Source organism: Armigeres subalbatus, chromosome 2, assembly GCF_024139115.2.
Source record: "Armigeres subalbatus isolate Guangzhou_Male chromosome 2, GZ_Asu_2, whole genome shotgun sequence".
Taxonomy (NCBI): Eukaryota; Metazoa; Arthropoda; class Insecta; order Diptera; family Culicidae; genus Armigeres; species Armigeres subalbatus.
Genome location: NC_085140.1, coordinates 241,503,511 through 241,529,370, shown reverse-complemented (window position 1 = coordinate 241,529,370; position 25,860 = coordinate 241,503,511). Strand labels below are relative to the sequence as shown.

Sequence of the window (25,860 nt, the reverse complement as noted above, 5' to 3'; positions counted from 1 at the left end):
TAATTGGCGTTTCAGGGTAAATACGCTTTATGATGTCGTAATTATGGATTTACGTAATATTCCATACATTTTGCGCTGTCAAAAGATACCCGCTAAAAAGAATCATAAAGAATTGATTACGAACAATAAATTATTACGAGAGAGCTTTCGTTCTAACTGGGATGCAGGGAGAAATTCAACAAAACAATACTGACAAGCGTCACGCTCTCTTTGCCGGAGAGAAAATTCTCTCTGTTTTCATTTCGTTTCGTAGTTGACAGTCATGCTCTTTCTGTCGCAGCAGGGTCGAATGCATGTTAGATGGAAATCTTCTGAGCGCTGAAGAATAACTCGGATTGTGATGGTTTTGTGGAAAGCATTTTATATGATGAAAAATAATGATGATAATTATTTATTCTCCACTTATTCAACATGAATTGTTTAAAAAACAGATTTAATAGAACAAATCGAATAAATTTTCAAAGTTCAAGGACCAATGCGGAAGACAATTTAAAACGTAGGAATGGTTGTAAAACGAATATATTTGATGAATAAACATGATTTCATAAATTGTTTCAATTATAATACTTAATATACTTTGGATTTCAACATTTTTCACGTGGGACAACTGTACGATTTGAATGGGATGTATATATAAAGTAGAATAACCTTAAATAAAACATGGATTGGTAATGCATTAATTCATCCAAAATCCAGTTTAAATTATATCACATTCACACGATTCGATTTTGTTAGAAGCTGTATCATTGATTGTCGAGTAGAACGCAATGGTTCAGTTTCCATTTTTGAATAAAAATTAAATTGCTGAGTTGCCCTTCATACATGGAGATACTGGTGGAAATACATTTTAGTTCGATAATATTTCTTGAAAATTGGTCCAAACCTTTTTTTATTTATTTGTGAGAATTTCCAAAAGTATCTCAATTTTTCTATCAAATCTCCGTTCGATCATAGAACAGAATCAAAATACTTTTTAAACTTAAAAATAAATTGAGGAATAGTCTGATTCCCCGAAGAACGGCGCACCCAACTAATGAATGTAGCTTCGCTCATTATCCTTAATGAGAGCTTCAAATATTCTTCAAAAATCCCTTTTCATATATTTTTTAAAAATTTTTTTTCGTAGAAACTTTGATCAGAAAAAAATGTTCGATTGTCGCCACACAAATGCTTGATTTCGCAAATTAAATTTTAAAACTCTCCTTGAATTCAACCCTGTATTAGCGTGCAAATGAGGAAACATGGAAACGTCAAGATATATTATCTTGCTGCAGTCTGAACACCTCGTAATAATTGGATACCCTCTCACTTAACAAAGTCATAAATTGCCCAATCTGAATAGGCTATTAGTCTCGATTTTAGTTACAACACAGATAACAGATATTGAGGCTGGCATCCGATACGTGTGTAAACATCCGCAACCGTTAATTCAAATGTATTTTAAATTGGGACCGCGTTTGGCAATCGATTGTAGATGGCGCAAGGAAAAAAGATATTTTAGTTACTAGATAAATATTGTCGCTGTCGTCGCTGACCGGAACATCTTTTGCTGGCGAGGATAGGGGAGCTAAATGTCAAAGAAGGAAAATCCATACGATTTGACAGGTATGTACCACACATGTTTCGGACAGCAGAGCAAAGGGAACCGAAGCGACAATCTTTATCTAGTAACTAAAATATCTTTTCGCAAGGACCATTTTTATTGAAAACGCAGCCCGAATGCAGCTGTCAAATACATTGTCTACTACATTGTCTACAAATAAGAGTTAATAACATTTAATTGATGTTTAATGAGCATATATTAGGGAATGTTTAAAGATTACGTAACTCTTAAAGGGGGAGGGGATCTTAAAAATGTGCACTTTCATACGAAAAACCATTGTTTTTTATATATACAAAAAACTACAGATGTAAAAATATATATCACGTTTCGCGTGGCGTATACAAAGGCATTTTCCTTAAAGAAAGTCCACCAATCACGTAACGTAAAATTTGGCTATTTCATCACCCCTTCCCCCCTATCTTACACTATTTGTATGAATCCTCTAAAAATTATATGGATCGTCACACATCTCACAACACCTCCCAGCTAAACGTTGCGTAATTTATGAATGTTTCTTTTGATTAAATGTAATTATCATTTAAATGAAATAGTGTTTTCGTACTATGTTTAGTCCTAGAGCACCTCCACGGGAGTCTCCATCTGGGTCCCTATCGCTATTTCCGGGCCCCTAATAGGGACCCACTTTTACACCGGAGGTATCTAAACGGGAATATAAAATAAGAACGCAACTCAAAATTTGCCGTGAGTTTCCAAATTTAGCGCCCCATACTGGGTTGCTAAATTTCCATACAGGGTTGCTATTTTGTGAAACGTCACTTCGGTATTGATAAAAAAAATTGCAGAAAATCTGGAAAAGAACAGAACAAGCCCTAGCTAGAGCCCGAAATATTCATGGATTTTTCGCAAATGAAAATTCCACTGTTTTCTTTTGTTATTATAGTTATTCCAAGGAAAGGTCTTCCAGGAATGCCTCAGAAGGTTCCTTTAGTAATTGTTCAGTATGTTCTTCAAGAAGTTCCTCCAGAAAAGCTCTCGCAAGTTTATCTTTTCTGTCGTTCTTTTAAAAATGATTTGTTTTGGAAATTCATCTTGGATCCCTCCGGGAGTTCCCCAGCAATCTTTGTGTTCTTTTAAGAATCTTCAGCAGTTCTCCCAGAATAGTTTTAGGATTTCTTCCAGATTCCCTCGGGATTTTTTTTATTGGAAATGCCCTATATTTTTTTGTGGTTTCAATTGAAAACTCTCCGGATTCTTTCGGATGTTGTTACAAATTTTTTCTCCGAGTCATCCTTCAGAGAAAAAAACTGTGGAGTCATCCTTCAGAGAAAAAAACTGTGGAAGCATTTCTGCTGGATTTTGTCAAGAGATTCTTGTGGAAAAACTGGTGGGAATTTCAGGAGGAATTTCTTCGACTGCAAGTATAAATCCTCGAAAAAAATTTCCTGGAGGAAGGAAGTCCAGAAGGAACAACGGTGAAAAAATTTACTACGACGGGTCTCCAGCTAGCCTTGCGATCAAAAGCGTATACTATAGAATTGCCCTCCGGAGATGGCGAGTTCTATTCCCGATTCGGTCAAGGATGCTTTCGAGTAGGCTCCTTGTGCATAGTTGTCAGTTGTCACACAAAATACATACGCATGCAATGGCGGGCTTAGAACAGCTTTAAATTAATAACTGATGATATGCTAATAGAATACTTAGTTCAGCAGCTAGCCAAGTTTAAGGTGAAATGTACAGCCATTGAAGAAGATGATGACTACTTTTAGCAACGCCCGGTGAGAGCTCAATATGTTTACGAAGTTGCTATACCTTGTTATTCTTGTTATTCTTGTTATACTCAACGTATCCCCGGGCCGTGGCCAATCTACGTTGTATGACATTAGGCAATACGTTTACACTGCTGGCTTAAATTTTCAACGTGACGATTAATTTATAGAACTCATGAAATCAATGTGAACTCGACTCGTGGAAAACTTATTCCAGGTTATCCGAGGCTTGTGATAGACCCTTTATCACAACGGACCTTTCCATCCACTGACTGGTAGGCTCGAGCGTCCTTTCCTCTGCTTCAGACCCATAAGGGGTCCGAAACAGTTCAGTTTCAGGGTAGTAAATTTGTGAGATAATAGAAGATAGAGGAAGAGAGTATGGAGCGGCTTGTTGACCGCTTCCGGCTCTAGCGGCTGCTATGGAACCTTTTTATTAGAGAAATGTTTGTAGAGATAGAAACGGTTGTGTTTATGTTCATAATAGATGTTGAGACAGTTCGGGATCGCTACGATAGAGTTTATTATAGCTTAGATGATTTATACTTATGGTAGAAGGGAAATGATTGAAATCCGTTTTCTGGTGATTGTCGCTTCTTGTATGTAGATTCGTATGTAGATTGATATGATAGATTTACGTGCAGTTTGGGATTAGTGTGATCACGTTGGTTTAAGTTTGGAAACATAAAATAGAAAAGGAGGGAGCAGGAGGGGTGGGGGAACAAATACCTAACCATTTGACGCAGAAAGATTAAAATAATTAAACTGAATTAAAATAAATCAATTAAATTTTACAATTTTGGTCGAACTTAAGTAAAAAATGTGTTCCAAGCGTGCCCACCGAAATAAGTATATTAGGAGTACTATGGAGTACCTTATATGCTACTAATAAAGCTCGTGATTAAAAAATGGAGGATGGCATTGTTATTGCTCATCAAAATATAATATTATTCTAGATATTCTCTTAAGTATGAAAACTGAATCCTAACTGTCCAGAAACTGCTTTCACCATACTGCCGCCCCGAGCACAACCGCCTCTGCCACTCATAGGCAATGTCCCTCCCACCACATTGACAGCCTCCAGAAGTATCTACCACCACAAGATTTGAGAACTAGAATGAATTATTACAATTCCAGCCATTATATAAAATGATTTGTTCAACCAAAGGCGTCATAGATGCGGGAACGACATCGCCATAAACGACACGGGACAACCATGCTCCACACGACAGTGCAGCAATGCACCGAATCGGGGACCTCCTAAACTGTTCTATGCAACGCAGAGTTTTACCCTCTCTTGCGTTATGAGATGCTGAAAATAAGCTCCTAATCATTTGATGGCAAAAATAAAAATAAAATAAAAACAATCAGACAAAATTAAAATATTCTAGCTTTACTATTTTGGTCGAACATGGGTCAGCCGCCTGAGACCCGCGTTGAAAAATATGTTCCATGCGTGGCCCCCACATAAAATAATAACGCATGCTAATCACTAATGATACTAAAAGATTTAAATGGAATTAGGTATTGTTCCCGCTTATCATTTTAGCACCGCCAGGGGGAACTTGGCCGATACCCATTGCACTTTTCTTTCCCTTTCCACAAGCAATTACCATCATTTGTGATATTTCAACGGAATCTTATTGGGAATTCTGAAAAGGCAGACAATCAATGCAGTTAGATTGCCAGGTAATACGTGCACATCGTAGCACTGGTGATGCATCACAATCGTATATATACAGGAGTATATGCACTATATGATGACATTGACCGGAAGATTAGATAAGCATTTCCCCCCGTAAATATGTTTACGAAGTTGCTATACCTAAAACAAAAACCACCGGTGGGAAGATGGGGCGCTATCCTTAAATAGCATTCGAGAGGGAGCGCTATAATGAGAATAGCGATGAGGACTCCCGTGGAGGTGCTCAGTACAACAAGTCCTAATACAATTTCATTATTTCGCTTCTGTGCTTTGTTCGCTAAGTCCTTTCTAACACCGAATTACTTCAACTTATCCTAAAAACTTGTGATAATTTCAAATTCTGTCCCTTTTTTCTTAGTTGTGGATCTTTACGCTTTGGAAGAAGTCTTATTTCGGCCGGAGATACGGGGTTGACATCATAACTTGAAGATTCATATGCGTACTCTTGCCCCACCGGTTCCTGCGTACTTTTACCACCGACGAACCGACGTGTCACCTAATGGAAAATAATTCAAATTTGCTGCCCACGACGCCATGATGAAAAATCATTGAACACTAATGGCTCGCGAAGTTTTCGTAGCTCAGCCACCAACCTACGTGTATTAACATTGCTGCGGAGTTGTGTCTTAGCTCATTTGACAGGAGCGATCGCCCGCAAAAGCGAATGGTCGTTAAAAAGTGTGAGACAATCAGAGAGCGCCAGTGACACGTCGGTTCGTCGGTGCTTTTACCCCACAGTCCCAAAAATGATTCAAGTAATGGTTTTGACTTCTTGGAAAACCAACCGGATTGGTGTTCTGTACCATAAAGTACTCTATACAATAGGTTATCGAAATGGTATAATATTCACCTGATTGAACGTATATATGGTAATGAAATACTAGTTGCGGAAATCCAATTATTTTTAGCAAAATGACCAAAAAGTTATCTAACTCCATATCTCCCTTGTTGTTTATTCAAATCATTTACATTTACACATGATAATAGTTGGCCAGAATACCTGTCAAACTGATGCAGTGCTGCTAGTTTATCTTTTTTTTTTATTACTTCAAAAAACAGGAAACGTACTCTTACCCCACGCGCACTCTTGCCCCACTCTACTCTACGTGTGTAAATATCTGCAACCGTTGATTCAAATGCATCGAACATTTGGACCGCGATAGACTAACGCAAAATGAACTCCCCCAAGAAATTATGACGTTTGAGCGGGTCGCATAATGAACGTAAAATGAACTTTTGTTCGAGAAGACGACCCGCTCAAATAGACTAACGCAAAATGAACTCCCCTAAGAAATTATGACGTTTGAGCGGGTCGCATAATGAACGCAAAATGAACTTTTGTTCGAGAAAAAGACCCGCTCAAATGTCAAAATCCGTCGGCTGAGTGAATTCGATGAACTCCTGCATAAGTCTATGTCAAAATTCATCGGGTGAGTGAATTTAATGAATCGCTGCACAGGTCTATTGGCAATCGTTTGAAGATGGCGCGATGATCATTACTGTGTCAAACGCAGCCTAAATACAACAAGGTTTCACATCAAATGAACATAACCTCAAAAACTCAATCGAATGAACACAATTTGACATTTATCGGTGGTAGGTTCATGAGGTTCATCCTATTTCCCGCAGCAAGCGGATGAACCTTTGTTTATATACAAACCACCGATACCTGTCAAATATGGAAGAAATTCACCAGGACGCAGCCGTGGCTACATACGTGTGACGTCACACTGTGAAACCATACTGTCAAACGTACTGGCTGCGTTCGACGGTTACTTATCAGTTGCGTTCGTTTGTACCTCCGCAACCAATTGAGTAGAGGGCAGTAGTGAGTCAACATATTTCCACAGACAAACAGACATAACACATTGAACATTCACTCATAAAATTCATTGTCGTAAACACCCTAACGACATCTGTTGTTTTCATTAAGTTGGGCAAACCACGAACCAGATGGCGGTAGTGAGCAAACGTCAAACTCGAGCAAATCCGATGCTGGCGCCACGAGTGATCGATTGGCCAACTAATGATATTTTAAATTGACCAGTAAATCAGTGAACGATGAGGATTTCACAAGTGTTATGTCTGTTTGTCTGTGGTTATTTGGAGCGGAATGGATTTGGCGCCAATTTGTCGCGAACAAAGTTTAACTATCGAACTGTCAAATATAGCCATTAGAGTGGGGCGTCATGATCATTTTTTCAAATCAATGGTTTTTCGAAGCCATTCTGGGTCCTGAACAACTGTGCAGAATTTTGGACCGATTGGTTGCTTCCTCGCTTTCCGCATTGCGTTTGAAGTTTGTATGGAAATTAGTATGGAAGAACGTATATTTTTGCATTTCTACTACTAGAGGCTTCAGTTCATCGTATACCAAGTGGCACATTACGTTAAAGTATAACACAAAGGATGCGGAAAAACTTTGCTAAAGAAGGCACGTTGCTGGAACGTCCACGAAAAAAGTTATAACGCTTCGAAGATTGAGTATTCAAACCATATGCAAAAAATCATTTATTCTGCCAGCACTGCCGAACTACGTGGAGCAATAATTTAACTGAGTGTTATTTCAAAATTTTTGATTTTATAGGACTTTGGATCTAATGGGAGATTTTCGGAATGATTTCACAAAGTAACGACTAGAAGGGAAATAGGTTTTGCCCTCTGACAATTACAGGTTGTCCGGTAGTGCTGGCAGAAACATTGATTTCTTGCATATGATTTAAACAATCAATTTTCAAAACGAAATAACATTTTTTGTAGACCTTCCAGCTGCGTACCTTCTTCGGCAAAGTCTTTCGGCATCTTCCAGGCTATATGCTAACGTATTGAGTCACGTGATTGATGATAAATTGAAGCCGCTAAGAGCAAAAATGTAAAAAAGTACATTTTCCCATACTAATCTCCATGTAAATTTAAAACGCAATGCGGCAAGCGAGGTCGCAACCAATCGAGCCCATATTTTGCACAGTTGATTGGGGTCCCAAAACGATTCAGAAAACCCTTGATCTTACTTGATCGGACGAAGTTTGCGTTTTCCCATACAACTGCGCCCCACTCTAATAGCCATGCTCCGGAGCAGGGTTATTTTTAACCACGGCGAAATAACCATCGAACCACAGACAAACAGACATAACACTTGTGAAATCCTCATCGTTCACTGATTTACTGGTCAATTTAAAATATCATTAGTTGGCCAATCGATCACTCGTGGCGCCAGCATCGGATTTGCTCGAGTTTGACGTTCGCTCACTACCGCGACCGCCATCTGGTTCGTGGTTTGCCCAACTTAATGAAAACAACAGATGTCGTTAGGGTGTTTACGACAATGAATTTTATGAGTGAATGTTCAATGTGTTATGTCTGTTTGTGCAATTGCTGGCGAGGATCTAAATGTCAATGAAGGAAAAATACATACGATTTGACAGTTAGGTACCACATATGTTTCGGACAGCAAAACAAGGGGAACTGAAGCGACAATCTTTATCTGGTAACTAAAATATCTTTTGGTCAACCCCACACCTTCCGCACTCCTCCCCCACCAACATTCGAACAAAAATTTTATATGCAAATTACTAACCTGTTCACAGCATATTTTATTACATACTTCCTGTGATAATCTTGTAATCTTGTAATATCAACGCACCCTCTGACCATAGCCTATCTGCGTTGTATTTAAATACCGCTGAGCGATACGTCTACTGGGCAACACGTCCGGTGTGCACTGCACTAAGATCTCCTTAGATGCAACCGGACCGAGATCTTACTTAAGGCTCCCAAGGGTCCGTTTCGTTGTGATATGTTGCCATAAAATAGAAATATATGCACTTGCTTTTCTAATCTACGGAAATATTTAAATTTACTAATGATATTGATTAGTGACAAGTAAATTCATTCATCGATCAGATTAGAACGAGCTCAGTGCAATTAAAATATAAACGCAATACTTATCTGCAATTCACAGAAGATGTTGGGATTGTCCTTGAAGTAATCACGTTGTGAACACAGACTTCCTGTATTGACGGTGGTTGTTATGAATATGAATACCACTGCTGATACCGGAACAATAAGATTTTCTTCATCACTGGTCGTCTGGAAAGAGGTAGATAAAAGAATTGGGCCGCTTTCACTCGCCGACCCGCAAAACATTAGTAAGTAATTAATCTTACTACAAAGACAAAAATACAGTTCTAATAATTCTGTCTTATTAATGGATATCACACATGCCCATCTGATACTCAACTTAACCAAAAACATATCCTCAAGACTTAATAAAATGATAACTGTATATAGTTTCTATTATTGTCCATATATACCTACTATTCAATCTAGGATTCCAAATCGGATAAATTAATTCAGTTGCTAACTAAAAGCTTATCCTCAACGCTTTGGCTGTCAATAGTCTCCACAATATGAACCTTAAAGGTTATAACTTTGTTCAATTCTACATCTGTTTAAATTAAAACTCAATCCTAACTGCCCCGAAACCGCTTTCAACACATAACTGCCCCGAGCACAGCCTCTACATGCGACCCACAGGACCCCAATCGAGGACGACCTACACTATACCGTTGTGAGCTTACACCCTCTCCTGGGCTGTGCGACGCTGAAAACATGCTCCTAACGTTTGATGCCTAAAAATAAAAATAATTAAACTAATTACACTAAATCTTACACTTTTGATCGAACCCGGCTGTCGCGTTAAACAATGTGTTCCATGAGTGCTGATCACTCATGATAACGCCCCGAATCGGCGAATAAAATTCAGTTTAACGCAGAGTTTAAACCCTCTCTTGCGCTAAGTAATGCTGAAAACCTAACTTCTAGGAATTTGATTCGTAGAAACAAATTATACTGAAATTGGTGCGTGGCAAAATAAGTTATACTATTAGCTAATTTAGTTAAACCCTGACTACCCCACATTATACTGGCCCGTTTGGAGTCATCCAGTGGCACTTGGTCTTAGCATTCGTTTTCTTTTTAAATTCTATAACAATTCACCACGCTTACCCCCATATTAGTAATATGTAGAACAAATGCTTGACTATTAGAGTAAAATCAGCAGTGATTCAAATCGTTCGGGGCTGTCAGTTTAAATATGAATCTGAAACATTGAATTTCCCAGCAGCTGTTCTAGATTCAGTTTTTATACCAGTCAACTGTCAAAAAAATAAAACTGGTATAACGCTCCGTTCTATTTTCTGCAGATTTGAACCACGATTGAATGACGAGATTCAAATATTTTTCAATTGTTTTGGTGTATGGATGCGTCATTTTATCTACGGATCAATCCACTTTGCAATTCCGGCGCCTTTCTTGGCAGTAATATAGTTATTTCAATTAATTGAAAATTTGAAAAACATGAATAAAACACTGCTGGGGGAACCAGCGAGTTTGTTCTATTTTGCTCCAGATGCAAACTAGAATAGTGGTCGAAAATTTAGAATCAAACTGAATCACTCCTGATTTCACCCTAAGTATAGTAAAAGACCGGAAGTAATAATTGGGCCAGCCACCACCTACATACTTCCTGTGATAATGAACATGTTTCTCCAAAGAGTCCTATGTATTTCGGCTCGAATTATATGATAAATCAGCACTGTCGTTATTAGCATAACTGTCCCATGTACATAGGAAATCCCAGCAAATATGGGACAAATATGCGTATAATGGCAGAGCAGTTTCGTGCCAATTTAATAGCTGTTCGCGATTTGAACAAACATCCAAAACATCCCATTTTATGATAAGATTCTTATCCGTACTTTTGGTTGCTTGGGCTGTGCTCAGAGAGGCAGAAACGTTTTAACCGCAAATTTATGATGGGAATTGAGCTATTGTGCTTCCAGTTGAAAACCAGTGAGCTCTCGCGACGATTGAGTTTTCCTTATTTCCTGATGTCGCAACTGCATCGCGACTAGTGCGCATCTATGCCACCCCCGTGCGCCATGATGCGCAATAGTCGCCACGTAGTTGCGACAAAAGGAAACGGGAGAAAAATCGATTGTCGCGAGAGCTCACTTCGGTTTTCAACTGGAAGTACAATATGCCATTGCAAACAACTGAATAGCGGCTGAGTTAGAATGATCAATGCATTTGATCCGGATGAAAACACCCTTGGAGAACAAAGGAGTCGTTCGCCAAAACGTAGTAATAAATCGTAATTTTTGCTACACTAATAGGAACGATTTTTGCAATAACATTTAAAAGAATCGCGATTTTCGCGACTGACGGAGCAAATCCGCGACTGTTGTAACAGCCCTGAAAATAAGAATTTAAGCATCATCCCTGCAATAAAGCAAAGGAAGGATTAAGGTCTGTCTCATTTGGAGAATTAAACTTAAAAGTGACAGTTCGAAAATTAAAAAATCACCCCGTTACAAGAATGGCTGGTGCTACCCAGCAATTCCAATAGGACATCGATGGAAAATGATTCGATATCTGTCAAAAGTAATCTTGCTCTGCGAGCAGGGTTATTTGATAATTATTGAAATGTCACTTTTAAGTTTAATTCAAGACAAAATTGTCAAAACGACTTATCTGCTTTTGTAAACAAAGATTCGAACGACGATTTGACGAATCTGATGGCTCTCCCACGCAAACCAGCACCATCAACAGGTAGCGGAAACCTTCACCTACCTATTGTTGTAGTTGGTTCGCGTGGGAGAGCTATCAGATTCGTCTAATCGTCGTTTGAATCTTTGTTTACAACAGCAGATAAGTCGTTTTGAAAATTTTGTCTTGAATTTCAGTTTAATTATCCAATTGAGACAGACCCTAAGTGTAAATCATTTTCTAAAAAATCTCAGTTCGTAAATATTAAAAAAAAATTGTTTTGTAAATTTCTGTGACTACTTTTCCCCTAAAGACGCGTTCATTCGGTTCTTTTTACCGTTAATATTAATATATTAATCATTCAAACACACCTTCCGTGTTGTGATGCTTCTTCAAAACATGTTCATGTAAACAGCAAGTGTAATCTATTAGTAGTAGTCAATATATTGTAACAAACGCGTAAAATAATATGCCTAGCCTTATCTGGTCGAGTTGTACACACAAAGCGGATTATTTTAGATAGTTAAAATTGGGAACATAAAATAAATCGAAATACAGAACGTTGCGAAATGTTTTTTTTACAAAAACTCCTCGCACCAATCATTCAGACATTGGTAACAATCGGCTGCTTGCTTCGAGTTGGCCCCGCAGGTGTCCTTCATCCAATCTTTGAAGAGCTCGGCGTCCTTTTTTAACAGCAAATATTGGCCAAGCACGGTGTAAGCCTGGAAAGAATTAAAATTATGTATAAACAAGGTTATGTTTGCGCATTGTTGGCTAGAATAAGATTACGTCTCGCGAATTACCTTGTCAAATCCGGCAGCGTCTAATCGCTTCCCGAGGACGTCACCCACACCGGCGAGATCCGTTACCGGTTTCTCGCCCATCGGTTCCGCCACAAAATTTCTATGCTTTTGGGAGGTGCTCGACATTGTGAAAGCTGTTGCTGGTTAAAATGGAATGGGTACTTCTGGGTTGTTTCTATCACGTATACGGATCACAAATGCACCACTTTCACTGAAATCATAAAATCAACACGACTCACAGTTTGCTGACCTAGCTATTCCTGTTTTTTCGTGAAAATCAAAACTTTCGTCAGAGTATGAATGTTTTTCCACCGGATTTTGTTGGAATGACAGTTGTGTTTTGAAAATATTTATGTGCGTGCCCTCTTTGTCCCACACTCTACAAATAAATGGCGAAAAGCGGGCGAAAACGAGAAAAATGTCATGAACTCTCCACACGCTTAGATCAATTTACCTATATATGGGTACTTCAATCACCCATATTTAGGTAATGTTTAATTTACCTATAATATGGGTGAAATGTACGGAGTTTATCAGTAAATTTCACTCATATTGTTGATAAAGTGGTTTTACCAATATATGGGTAAAAATATTTACCCATATTTGGGTGAAAAAAAATTAGTGTTCGCGTGTTTGTTTTCATCGTTTTCATAAAACTAAAGAAAACATAAAACATGTCCAGATCAGAGTCCATCATATATAGAGTTACGCAAAGAGTGAAGCCAAATCTACCTATTGAACTGTCAAACCGTCTACCTATCGAGCAAAGTAAACAAATGCTTGTTGGTAAGGCGGAAGTATTGTTATCGCCTAATGATTTTTAATGGGGAATTAAAACGCATGAATTGAAATGTATTAGATTTGTTCTAGAAACAGCTTCAAAAAACTTCAATACACCCCCCAATAAAGTAGCAACAAGAAACTCACGTGTTTGCACTCTATGGGTGACTGGGTTATCGAATTAAAAAGCTTTAGCAGTGAACACTACCGTGAAGTCACTTTAAGGGTTGAACAAAAATGAAAGTTGCAAACAGAATAACAAGAAGATCATTCAGAATAAGTGTAAGAAGATCCTCTTTGCGCAACTCTATATAATAGACTCTGGTCCAGATTGAATTTATTTCGGTCGTCTGGCTGAACATTATGACGGTGAGTAAATTCAGGCTTATTAAATAATGGTTAACTGCATTTGCATTTGTCTTATTCTGCATTTTGTCGTTTAAAAGGTACTGAGCATGAGAAGTCACAAGAGGCTCGGACCAAGCTGAACCTCCCGGGAACCAATGGAGTATCTGCACCCGTTGCATAAACAGGTAAGCCAATTTGTTATCCATGCTTTTCTCACAGTAACACCGTAACAAATATATTATTCCTTCTCCTCTTCCAGCCGCGGAAACGGACACCTTCGACAACATCGCAAATAAATCCTGCCGGATCTCCAGCTGCGACCGCTCCGACAATGAGACACCTGTCTAGATGCTGCATTCCAAACCTTTTGCGGTCTACTCTAGGAATACGGGAAGAAGGTGGGCTATTTTTTTTTGTTGCTTCAAGCCAGCGCGCAGTCGGGACCGCAGATACAACTGCGTCGGTGATGTAACCGCAGCCGGTGTGCTCCTCAGTGAAGTGGACAACTTGCCACCATCAAACAGAACTTTAGCCCCGGACCTTCAACATACAGTGAAATGCGAATGTTAGCCTATAATCTTTGAATCAGTATCCTTGCACCGATACCCTCCTATCAGTATTCAACCCCGGACCCACCAAGTACCGTTGAGGTAAGTTTCGGTGAATTATTCTTAATGGAATTAGGAAGCTTTTTCACAATTTGTTTTGAATTATTCTTACTCCGGTAGTAGTACCATTAATCGTAAAATCGCAATAGAGAAGATTCCGATATTCACCAAATGAGTATTTGGTCCACAACTCTATTGTTACAATGTCTAAATTCCTTTCTCTTTTAACAGGAACTACCGACACCCGTGATTAAACACACCCATGTACAAGCAGCAAACCTGAGTATACGGAAGCACTCCTACCACGGTGTAATTTCCGGCTCCTGCAGTTATATGAGCGAACTTATGTTGGTGCAGACCAACTATTATTGTATTATATTTATTTTGTTAAAAATTATATTTTTTTTGTTAAAATAAAATGACAGATATTATGATTATTTTTAAAAGTAATATGTTTTTATTAGAAAAAGTAAGAATGGCTTCAAACAAAATAAAATCACCCAAATTTGGGTAAAGTTTACCAATAAATCATCTCCATTCAACTACCTATATATGGGTAAACTCAATTTACTCATATTTGGGTGATGACCATTTCACCCATATCTAGGTATGTGCACTTTTTGAGGATTTTAGGTACTGTTCACCCATATTTGGGTGAACTGAACTAAGCGTGCACAAGTTACACGGGAAGGCAAACAAAACTAAAGCTATCAGTACACTGTTTGTCATAATGACAAATATTTGTCAAGTCAGCCTGATATCCATGTCGATTTCTAATCGGTCTGATAGATGTCCGGAACAATTTGACAAATATTTGTCATTATGACAAACAGTGGACTGCGGGCTTAACTTTTGCACTGAAAACTCACGCGCGTTTCAAATCACTCAGAGGCTGAGTGAAATTGTATTGCTGTTTCTTTTTTCTCACGGAAATCTTACTCATTTTTCGTAAAAAGTGGAACTACTCAAATTTCGAGTAGTAGTTCCACTTTTTACGAGAATTGAGTAACTAAAGAGTAACTAATTGAGTAAAGAGACGGTAATATAATTTCACTCAGTCTCTGAGTGATTTGAAACTATAAATAGTGGAATATATAGATGAGCGAAGATAAATCCTCTGTCTCCAAACGAACTGTCAAACGTGTCTCCAAACGAGCATGACGTCACGATTTCAATGGAAATGTTCAGAGCTGTGACGTCATATGCGCGTGTCCACGGTCAAAAAAAGCGACTCAGCCACGCTTTCGCTCATCTATAGATTCTACTATCTATATTTGAAACGGGCCCGCTCGGAAAGGTCTTCTAGAAATCTCCCGTGATATCTCTGAGACAAAAAAATAGTCTCCTACTCACGGATAAAAATAAAAAAGCTAATTAGATTACATTCTAATCTAAAAGCATATTCGGTCTATCCACTCATTGCAATGCTTATTTCGACGATAAGTTGTGAATGATTTTTTTAAATTTAATCATTTGGAATGATTATTTTAGGTTTAATCTAACGAAGATTAAATGCGATATATTCAGCCTAAATGTTAGTTTTTCAAAACAAATCGGAAAAAGTTTGACATTTGAGTCTTTAAAAAGAATAATCTCGGGATTAATATTGATTTTTTCAGAACTTTCATCTTTATTTATAAATTTCCACTGTATCGATTATTTCGCGGTGTGGAATAATTCCACAAGATATTTATACCGTAAAAAAGAGCACGGGGCGGCGATGAATCGGTTTCAGAACCTCCTCTAGATTCTGTCTCCGCATTCGACCGTCATACCATCAGGGCTACTGCTTTCACTGCGGCAACTATTAGACAGGACCAAGGCAAACCTTTCGCTTTGGAGATGACTACCACTTCCTCTCTGATTGATCCGGATCGAAGTGAAGATCCCCTTCCTGGCGAAGCGGTTTTCGCTGGTGCATTGTCCAAAACCCGACCTACGCATGGTAAACGAACGAAAGTTAATTGAAGAGATTATTAGTTTTTAGGGAAGAATTTTTAGAAGAAAAATATTACCCTTGTTCCCATTTGCGTAGCGTAATAGAAGCATGTCCCCAGCGTTCGTGTCCTTCTTTAGATAGTGGCCTTCTTGGTTTTATTTCGCTTGTTGTAACATATAATTATTTTTACAATTACATCTCGATAAAACGCTTAGAGAGCCTTTTCAACCAGCTTAAACCAGTGTCCACAATGTAGGTCTGATCCTTCTCACAGACATTTCCATACTGTCGGGATAGACGGGACTCTAAAGCCGAAGGAATCATGTTGGAGCTCTCCTTGGTTCCCGGACCACGCTTGAACACGCGCAAATCGAACGGGTCATTATCGCCGGCCTGTCTGGCCAGAAGTTTGCCCGTTCGTTTGCTCGATCGGACCGTTCATAATTTTCCCGAATCGCACCGGAGTGCAAGTAATATTCCGCAAGGCAGCGTTCTGCACTAATCTTCCACATAGGGACGCCATTTGTGATGGTATTTATGACTGGGAGGCCGGTCCGGAGCTTCGGAGGTAGCGAGGCTTCGAAAAAGTAGCCGCCTTTGGTAACCGTCAAACAGAAAGAAGCAGAACTTTTTATCTGTTGTTGATACATCGAAACGGATTATGTTAAAAACTAATGAGAATAAATTTAAAAAAAAACTCTACAATCGTGCGGTGCTTAATCTTTGAAACTAATAAATATGGTTTCCAAGTTCGATGATTAATATTGGTAGCCGAAAAATCAAATTGAGAAATAAATTTCAGTTAAGCAAAGCAATGCATAAAATATAGCTTAACTTATAAGCGCTCAAATGATTAAAAGTCAAAAAAGCTCAAAAAGGTATGAATAATAAACTAACAAGCTTTTTCAATTTTATCCGTGTGGGTGCTGCGGATAGAATCGATTTGGTTGTCAAACTGAAGCCAAAAATTTCTATTGTGCCGGAGCCAAACATTGAAGATTGTGGTTATGTTCGTTTCTGATTTAATATTGAGAAGTATTGTTATTTTTTGGAGAAAAAATAAAAATAAACTTTGTTTGAGTTTTGTATTCTTTGTGACAAATATTCTCACATTATATTTCGAGTGGAAAATTAGTAGGAATGCAACTAAAAAGCACTCGTTAAGAAATTTCTTGAGATTCAGCAGCTGATTGGAGCATGAATGTATGTAAACAATCGTTAAGTCATGTAGAGTCTAGCGCATTTGTGCGTCCTCATGCAGCGTGGAAAGAGAAATTCGAAGAGCGGGAAATGTTTGACAGCCAAGTAACTGCAAAATAATTTTGTTTATGGGAGTGAATTCAAAATATCCCACTACTCGCTTGAGCGCAGAAAAGCGGCTCTATCCGCAGCACCCAGTTTCAAATACATAATACTTAAAAGCTGCAATCAATCTTATTGGTAGGGAGAATATGTGTGTGGTCTCACATTATGTGCTGATGATCCGGTATTTAACGTTGGAGTATATTTTCTATAAATTGGCACCAATTCGCAATAGTCTATAAATATATAGCTGGATAGTATCATTTTGCTTACGAAAGACTCCCTTATGAATCATTATGCCATGAATCCTATTACATATGAGTGCATTAACTGGGATGAAATTATACAAAAATATTTCTTCCGTACTCGGTTACATTTTGACGCTTTAATAGCTGTTTCAATTCTGCTGTTTCAATTCTGTTTATTTCGTAGCAATAGCTTTATTTTTGAATCTTAGCCACATGTCCACCGGACATGTCTTGCTTCACACCCATGGACAGCAATACAGTCGTCAGTTGCTCTTTTAGAGATACGCTTTCGCGAAATAATAACGTTAACTTACTGGACTTAACTTACTTAACTTACTTACTATAGGTTATTACGTATAGACTGAATCAATCACTTTCTATAATGCGACCAGCTGAAATTACCGTAAAGTATGGTGTCTGTGATTCTGGCGTTAGAGAACTCAATTTCAAATCAATTAGTTTACTTGCATAATCTGAACTTCCCTTCTACGCATAATTGTCCCAAGTTATCTTTGATGAAAATAAAATCAAACTCGAGTCGATTTGTCCCACTGAAAAAATGAAGTAGGTTTTTGATGATAATGGAGACTGAAAAACATTTACATAAGTAGTGATCCATTTTGTGTTCTGGAAAGTGCAGTCAACGCTCATTACATACCAAACATATTGGTAAAATGTTTAGAGCCGAATGATTCTGAAATTAGTGGGACAAATTGACGCAAGTTTGATGTTTTTTGATCAAACTTAACATGGGACAGTTATGCGTAGAACGACAGTAAACTTATATGCTAAATTTAGATTAAGCAAGTAAATCGAATAAGTCATTTGGCTTAAATGCGAATTGAACGTATGTATATATATGGAACAAGTTAAGTCACGTACATGTTAAAAGATTGCATAATTTACTTGCTCAATCTTAAGGCCAGTATCGACTTAAAAAGTAGAGAGGTCACGGAATTTTGTTCAATATTACCAAGAGGAATTTTGACAACTGATCTGCATGGAGCAAATTGTCACTTTTACTTACGGAATAATCGAGCAGAATATTTTTTCCGAAAGTAAAGTGACAGCTCCCATTACTTTGCGTGGGAACCTTACAAATGCCAATTTTGTTTTTGGTTCTTTCCATGTGGATACTGCTATAAGAATTTTGTTTCGATTCTTTACTTTTCTGATTCAGTGAACGGAATTTAACATGTGATTGAGATAGAAAAAGAAATTTCTTTTGAACACGATACCAACCTTTACTTAAAAAAGTGTTGATGTTGAAGAATATGAATATTCGCTTAATTATGCTTGATCTTCTGTAATATCCACCAAAATCTAGCCTCCTTTAACGAATAACGAGTTAATTTCATTCAAGGTCCAAAGTGAATTTAGTTTGTGAATAATGTCCAATGTAACAGGTCCCAACTGATTGTTCAAATGCAAAAGGTCCAAAGTAACAAAAATGTCTTAGAATCCAAGAAAAACGACCAGAACTGGAAAACAATTACTGTGAATCAATTCTACCACTATTATTTTGTCTGATAACGATTTAAAAATTATTGTACGAAGTTGATATTTTAATTGAGATTTATTTTCTTTTGCCAAATATTTCATCTGATATTTCTCCAATCATGGTGATTGTTAGATAGGACCATTTGAAATGTTTGTCTAGAAATAATCAAACCAACTTTCATATTTCATATTTCTGGCAACTCTGACAACAGAAAACAATGTAACTGGCAGCCCACGATGAACTGTCAGAAGCGAAATTTAAAAAGAAAATATTTACCAGAACCAGAAATCAGCAAAAGTTTCCCGTTTTTCTTTGTGAAAAGAAGGGAGAGGCATATGCCATAAAGACCCATCTCAAGCCCCGATGGGAAAGAATCGTGATCCGCAAAATGCGTAACCACAGGAGCACACGGATTGAGGACATTTCGACCTGGAAAAAACGACTTGCTGAGATCCTTCGCCAATCGCGGTAAGGCTTTGTTCCAATTGGAGAATTAAACCAAAATTTCACTTAAAACTGACACTTCGAAAATTTTTTCCCCTCTATTTTCGAACTGTCAAAAATAAGTCTGCTGCAGAGGAGACTTATTTTTGACAGCTAAAAAATTTTCCGCAATTTGACAGCGTCTTGCTCCGTGTTATTTGCGTCGTTGTCGTTATCCATCAGCCGGCTGCTGGTTTTCACAAACGTTTTCTGTTTCGCGCGTTCTTGCATCAACAATTTTCGTAATTTTATTCTAATTTTCCTAAAGTTGAAGTAAGGTTTCAAAGATTACAAATCATTTATCTCCGGGATACATCAAACAAATTGGACCTGCAATGAATCTGGAACAGAAAACCAAATCCAAGAAAAGTAAGTAGAATTCCAATACATTTTCATTTCTTATGGCGGAAATGCATTTCTTTGCAGTGACCACAGAACAAGTGAAGGAACTGATTGCAGCTCGTGTGCATTTCAATAACCTTTTCACCAGGAAATTTTTCGATAAAAAAGCGGCCTGGAGGTAAATACGCATTTAGTGAAATGTTCTTACAAGATTTTACAACACACTGGGTTACAAAACCGTTTTCACTGCTTTATTTACCTGATTTTCGTTTTCATTACACTATCCTTCAGCCTCGGATTTTTGGAAGATATGTCACCGTTTTTGTTCTGATGCAGTCTTAAAAAAATGTTTTAGGCCAACTACACTACAAATATTTTCCGGGACAGGGTGGTTTCCTTAGAATTTGTGTTTTTCGCTCTTTTCTCGGAAAATCTATTAGAATTTCTGCGAAAATATAACTGATCTACTCATTGGAATCAATGGCTCCATTTCTTATTTTCCTAATACATACCTCTAGCTTTACTATGAAACTCTCGGAAATGTAATCAGGAAATTTTTATATATAAGTGCTGTCCAATGAGCAGCTCGAAGTAGCTCGAAGTTGTTCCCGTCCTGCTCGTTCTTTTTTGTCAACAAATGGCCATGAGTAGGACAGGGAGAAACTTCGAGCTGCTTCAAGCTCTCATTGAACAGCACCATAGTATATTCAACTCCCTTCCCTCGGATATGTGATCTAGTAGCGATGGGTGAGCCATCCACAAAGTACTTTCACGGGGAGTGGGGGCCCCCCACTTGCTTAAAATTTCTTCTGAAGTTCCTCCTTAGGCTCGATGCTCACGTAGCGTCTTTTCAACGCAGCGTGCACACAGCGTTAAAATAACGCAAGTGTGCATCGGCGCGGTGACGCTGCGTTAACGCTTTTTTTCGATACACACCTGTATCTTTTTAACTCCGTGTGCGCGCGAGTTTAAAAGACGCTATGTGGGCATCGAGCCTTACATTCCTTCAGAAATCTTTTGATGTCCAGGACATTTGTTTTGATAGCTCCAAGTATTACTGCTCTAGTTGTTGATGCTATATTTCCTTCGGGTCGAAATTAGTACCAGACTGCTATCGGTGAAAACGGTTAAAATCTGTTTGAAATTCCATGTCTACTATTTATAGCTCTTAGTTTCATTCAAATATTAATTCTATTTACAGGACTATACAAGACCATACGGGACTGTTCGAATTTACAGTGGAGCAGCTTAAAATAAAATGGGCTAACTTGACCAGGAAGTACAAGGTATTATGAAAATTATAATCACCCTTAGGGCCGATGCCCACGTAGCGTTTTTTCAAGCTACGTGCACGCCGCGTCTACGCAAGGTACCCAGCATCAAATGTAGTCGTGCACACGTTTACGTGTGCATTGGGGTTCATTCACAAATTACATAACGCTAAAATTGACCATTTTCAACCCCCCCCCCAACCCGCCCCACCCCTCCCAATGCGTTATGTAATTTTGAATGGGCTCTTGCTCCATTTGATGCTGGGTACCTTGCGTGAACGCGGCGTGCACGCAGCGTAGAAAAACCGCTACGTGGACATCGGCCCTTATTCTTGTTCACGAACGAACGATACTTTCGAACGAATGCGATTCGTTCGAACCGTTTCTTCATTTGATTTTGCTGGCGTAAACGAGAATGCGCTTCAACTTTCGTTCGAAAGCGCGTTCGTACGTAAACAAGAATATGGGTGAACATACAAACAGAGAAACGAATGTTTTGTTTAATTTCAGCTACTTATCACCCCGCCCACTGGAGGTGCCACGGAGAATGGTGAGACAACACCAGGCGATTGGGAATATTTCGATCTACTCCACGAATTCATGTCATCACAACACACCATCAATCCTCCGATTGTTATCAACAGCTGTGGAATTGTAGTGGAGAATTCCAATAACAATTTCCCCAATGATGACGAGTTACATGTGGCGGGGCCGTCCAATGTTAATCCAGATGGATCCAATGTTTCAAGTCCTGAGACAGCAACGCAGAGTCCAGAAAGTATGGCTGAACAATCCAACAGGAAACGGAAGCGAAACCGATATACACAGCAGGACATGTTTGAATTTTTTGTCGAAGAGTCGAAGAGAAAAAAAAGGAAGGGAGAAAGTTCTTTATACTAAGGACACACCTGTGGTACTTGTACCATGGTACAAGAGAACAAGAAAATTATTCCAAGACTATCTTTAATAAAGACAATAATTGGTATGGTACTCATTTCAAGATTCTTGTACCATGGTACTTGTACCACCAGTGTGTCATTAGTATTACGCTACTGAAGTCTATCGCCGGAGCTCAAAACATCGAGTTGCCAAACATGGACTCAAGTTCCTCCGACTCAGAACCAGAGTTTTAACCAAATCGTATGTCCTGTTATGCATATTGGTTACGATTTCGTTTTCTGTTATCCGTTTCGTTTCAATCAAAACTCAATGTTATATTCCTTCATGATTCGTTATGAATAATTTATTTAAATAAGATGTTATGTTTTTAGATCTTAATAAAACTTTTTTAATTTTAAATGTTGCGATTCCTCTTTCAAAGACATAGTAATTAGAAAATTCATCGATCAATCCACCCCCCCCCCCCTTTTTTCGAACTACCGCAAGCAAGAGCTCATCAATTTTTCGTTCCATGGGCGCTTTTTACGTAAGAATTACACTGGAATTTCTTTTATGCGTTATTACTACACGGTTCGTTTTTATGCGAAGATTTTCAAAACCACAAAAAAAAACTATTTTCGTTTTAGTCGATTTTTATGCTAAAGGAAGGAGAGAGCTAGCTGTCCTCTTACCTTATGAACTTGGCTACGTGTACATAAAGTTGTTAATGGATTCATCATTTTAGAGGAAGATAGACAGTACGTCTCTCTAAAATTAGTGAGATTCAATTCCACTGTCTATTCACGCTTTTGCCTTCAAATATGCTGCAAGGATGGTTACTCTACTCTCCCCGAACGCATGACGTACTTTATGGATGGATGGAAACATACGATGGTTTTCTTCTTCAATGGCTCTACATGCCCACTGCAACTTGGCCTGCTTTTCAACTTAGTATTCTTTAGCATTCTATTAGGTTTAATGAGCACCCACGGCTGGACTGTTATTATGCTCTGCTTATATCTTTACCAACTTTGGGTTATTCAACCAGCCGTCATCATTCTTGTTCATTCAACAAGTCCAATTTTTAAAGTGATATTCAGTATAACAAACAAAGCCAATATAGGATCCTTACAAGCTCTAATCATTCATTTATTCTTACAAAAATATCAAACCACAAAGCTTAAAGACTTATCAGATTTTAGTAAAACATTTAAAGCTGATCTAGGAGTTGCTGCCGAAAAGCAATGCCTTCCCCCGTATCCCTCACTGGTTGGAATTCACCTTCCTGTCGTACGTTCATATCGTCTATCTGCTCATCGAGAATTGTTTCGGCCTCCATAATATCATTCGCATCTATGCAGATGTTATGGAGCACGCAGCACGCTACAATAACTTTCACACAATTGTCGATTCGTAGTTCCAAATCCTTTCTGAAAATCGCTCTCCACCTCGCCTTCATCTGCCCGAAAGCACATTCTACGACAGTCCTGGCTTTGCTGTGAAGATTATTGAATTTTTTCTGCATTGATGTTAACCGTCGTCGTTCAGTTTCTTTAAACGGTGTTATGATGGAAATTGGAGTAACACTGCACGGATATCCGCTGTCGCCGAGTAAATAGTATCCTGGAGGGGGGTACAATCGTCGGTAATATAACGGACTATTGTATAAAACTCTGGTGTCGTGTACTGAACCCGGATAACCCACACAAACGTCTACAAATTTTTGTTTGCTATCACATACCGACTGACATTGGATGGAATAGTCTAGTTTACGGTTTATGTACTGGTCATGTAAAGCAGGAGGACATTTGATCCGGATGTGAGTTCCATCAATCGCACCTACAGCTCTCTCGAATATCCCTGTTTTAGCTCGAGCGCAGAATCCTGCGCCTATCTCACCCAATTATTCTCCATCTAATGGGTACTTGATGACTTGCATCATAAGGACATCGATGACAAACGTTAGCATTTTCGTGCAAATTCGTTTGACGGTAGTCCGAGGAATATCGAAACTTACTCCGGTTACCCGGTAACTTGTTCCAGATGCCACCCAGTATAGGAACACTGACAGCTCAACTTCCCTCTCCCAACCGGAGCGCTTGTAAGGCATTAGGCTTATTATTTTTCGAAAGACGCAGACGGATACACGAAGATTTTCTTTAACGGCATTCGAATCATGTTTCAGGATTTTTTTCATCAAGGATGATGGGGTGTTCATGGCATATTTGCACATTCCGGATTCCTGAAATTGAATATATTTCGATTATGAATTATGTGCATCAATAGAAAAAACAAATGGTATAAATACAAATGCCTAATTTTAAATTACATTACCTCGTTCGATGAAAACAATGAAACTTTTAACGATCCGGAGCTATCCTCACGAAGTTTGTACATGTAAAAATATACAGCTAACAGAACAACAATCAGAAACATTGTTATATGTTATAATTATTGTTCACTCAATAAACAGAAAACGTTGAATTAATCACGAAAAAAAAGTAGAATTAACTTCAAAAGCGTTCAACTGTTCAACGAAAACAAACAAGTCAATATGTCACACCTTTCCCAGAATAAGGGCGTAGGTTACAAATAGAATTTTTATCGTAATGTAAATAATAGTCTTTAGACATTTAGATCCCTTATCATTGCCAGCAAAAGATGCTCCGGACAGCGACGAGGCCGACAATCTTTATCTGGTAACTAAAATATCTTTTGAACGTAGTCTAAAGCATAAATAAATCTTGTGTATTTAAAGAGAGATCTCTTGTGATTTACGCTCTTGTTCCTACAAAAGCTTGATATCTGAAACGTTATTTGAATTGAATTGGACCTCGAAAAATTAATTTTGACAGCTCGTTGATTTTTGGAGGGAAAAATTTTCGAAGTGTCAGATTTAAGTGCAATTTTGGTTTAATTCTCCAATTGGAACAAAGCCGGCGACGACGACCCAATGCCCAAACAACCTGATACAAAACCTCTAAAGGGACACTAAAGGAGTCTTGGTGTTCTTGTTGTGCTAGATAGATAACTTGTTGTGCTTTTTCTGACCTGGTCAACAATAGTGAATCGGCCAGTTTCACCACAACTGGCGAGATTGTCTACCGGAAGAAATACATCCTGCTGCGCAATCGGGATTTGAAAATGAAACACCACAAGCACGTACTTTGACAACGATGGAAAATTGATCATCCACACCGTGCCGAAACTATTTATTGATGCACACTCCCTGCGACGATGATGATCCTGAGCGGTGCATTTCCATCGAGAGTTCCAGCATCAACCAACCAAACAAATCAGAATCGCAGAAAGGACAAAAAGGAGACAATAGGAATCCACCAACGGAGGCCATTAATGGAAATGTGTTTTAACCGGTGAGTTCACAATTTTCATACATTTTTCATTCAATCATTTATAACTGTCGGAATTATTTTGCTTTTTGTTGTCTTGTTGCTTATGTAATATTCTTCTTTTTCTTTATTGAAAGATTACTACACCTTCTGTATCGCAACCAGGGCGACCGGACGACTGGATCAGTAAGTTGAACGCTGAACTTACTGAGCTTTTGCGAAAGTTTTGACCCGCGGCGCGTATCGAGCCCGATCTGATATTCATCGAATGACGGAAGCCGGAAGCTGAGCGCTGAACCTACTGAGCTTTAGCGAAAGTTTTGACCTGCGGCGCGTATCATCGAATGACGGAAGCCGTCACCACTGGAACAACGATGAAAATGGACGTAGGGACATGCATAACAACCTTAACGGAGGCG

At 38.5% G+C, this 25,860-nt stretch overlaps 3 protein-coding genes and 1 long non-coding RNA gene across 4 annotated transcripts in view; 3 read left to right on the top strand and 1 right to left on the bottom strand.

Annotated features, from left to right (window-relative positions):
* Nucleotides 1–25,860, top strand: part of LOC134211989 (uncharacterized) — a 90,174-nt gene that overhangs the window by 56,820 nt on the left and 7,494 nt on the right. The gene's annotated exons all lie outside the window — the stretch shown is intronic.
* LOC134216092 (barrier-to-autointegration factor-like) lies at nt 12,006–12,756 on the bottom strand. The gene is made up of 2 exons (XM_062695096.1): nt 12,391–12,756; nt 12,006–12,309 (listed from the first exon to the last, which is right to left on the bottom strand). The coding sequence occupies exons 1-2, from the start codon at nt 12,514–12,516 to the stop codon at nt 12,163–12,165; spliced, it is 273 nt and encodes a 90-aa protein (XP_062551080.1). The 5' UTR covers nt 12,517–12,756; the 3' UTR covers nt 12,006–12,162.
* Nucleotides 13,078–14,048, top strand: LOC134216091 (uncharacterized). Its single transcript, XR_009980480.1, has 3 exons — nt 13,078–13,539; nt 13,617–13,703; nt 13,778–14,048. It is a non-coding gene; the product is annotated as an uncharacterized LOC134216091 (long non-coding RNA).
* On the top strand, nt 19,748–22,431 carry LOC134211988 (uncharacterized). The gene is made up of 4 exons (XM_062689436.1): nt 19,748–19,968; nt 20,026–20,119; nt 21,143–21,227; nt 21,723–22,431. The coding sequence occupies exons 1-4, from the start codon at nt 19,935–19,937 to the stop codon at nt 22,110–22,112; spliced, it is 603 nt and encodes a 200-aa protein (XP_062545420.1). The 5' UTR covers nt 19,748–19,934; the 3' UTR covers nt 22,113–22,431.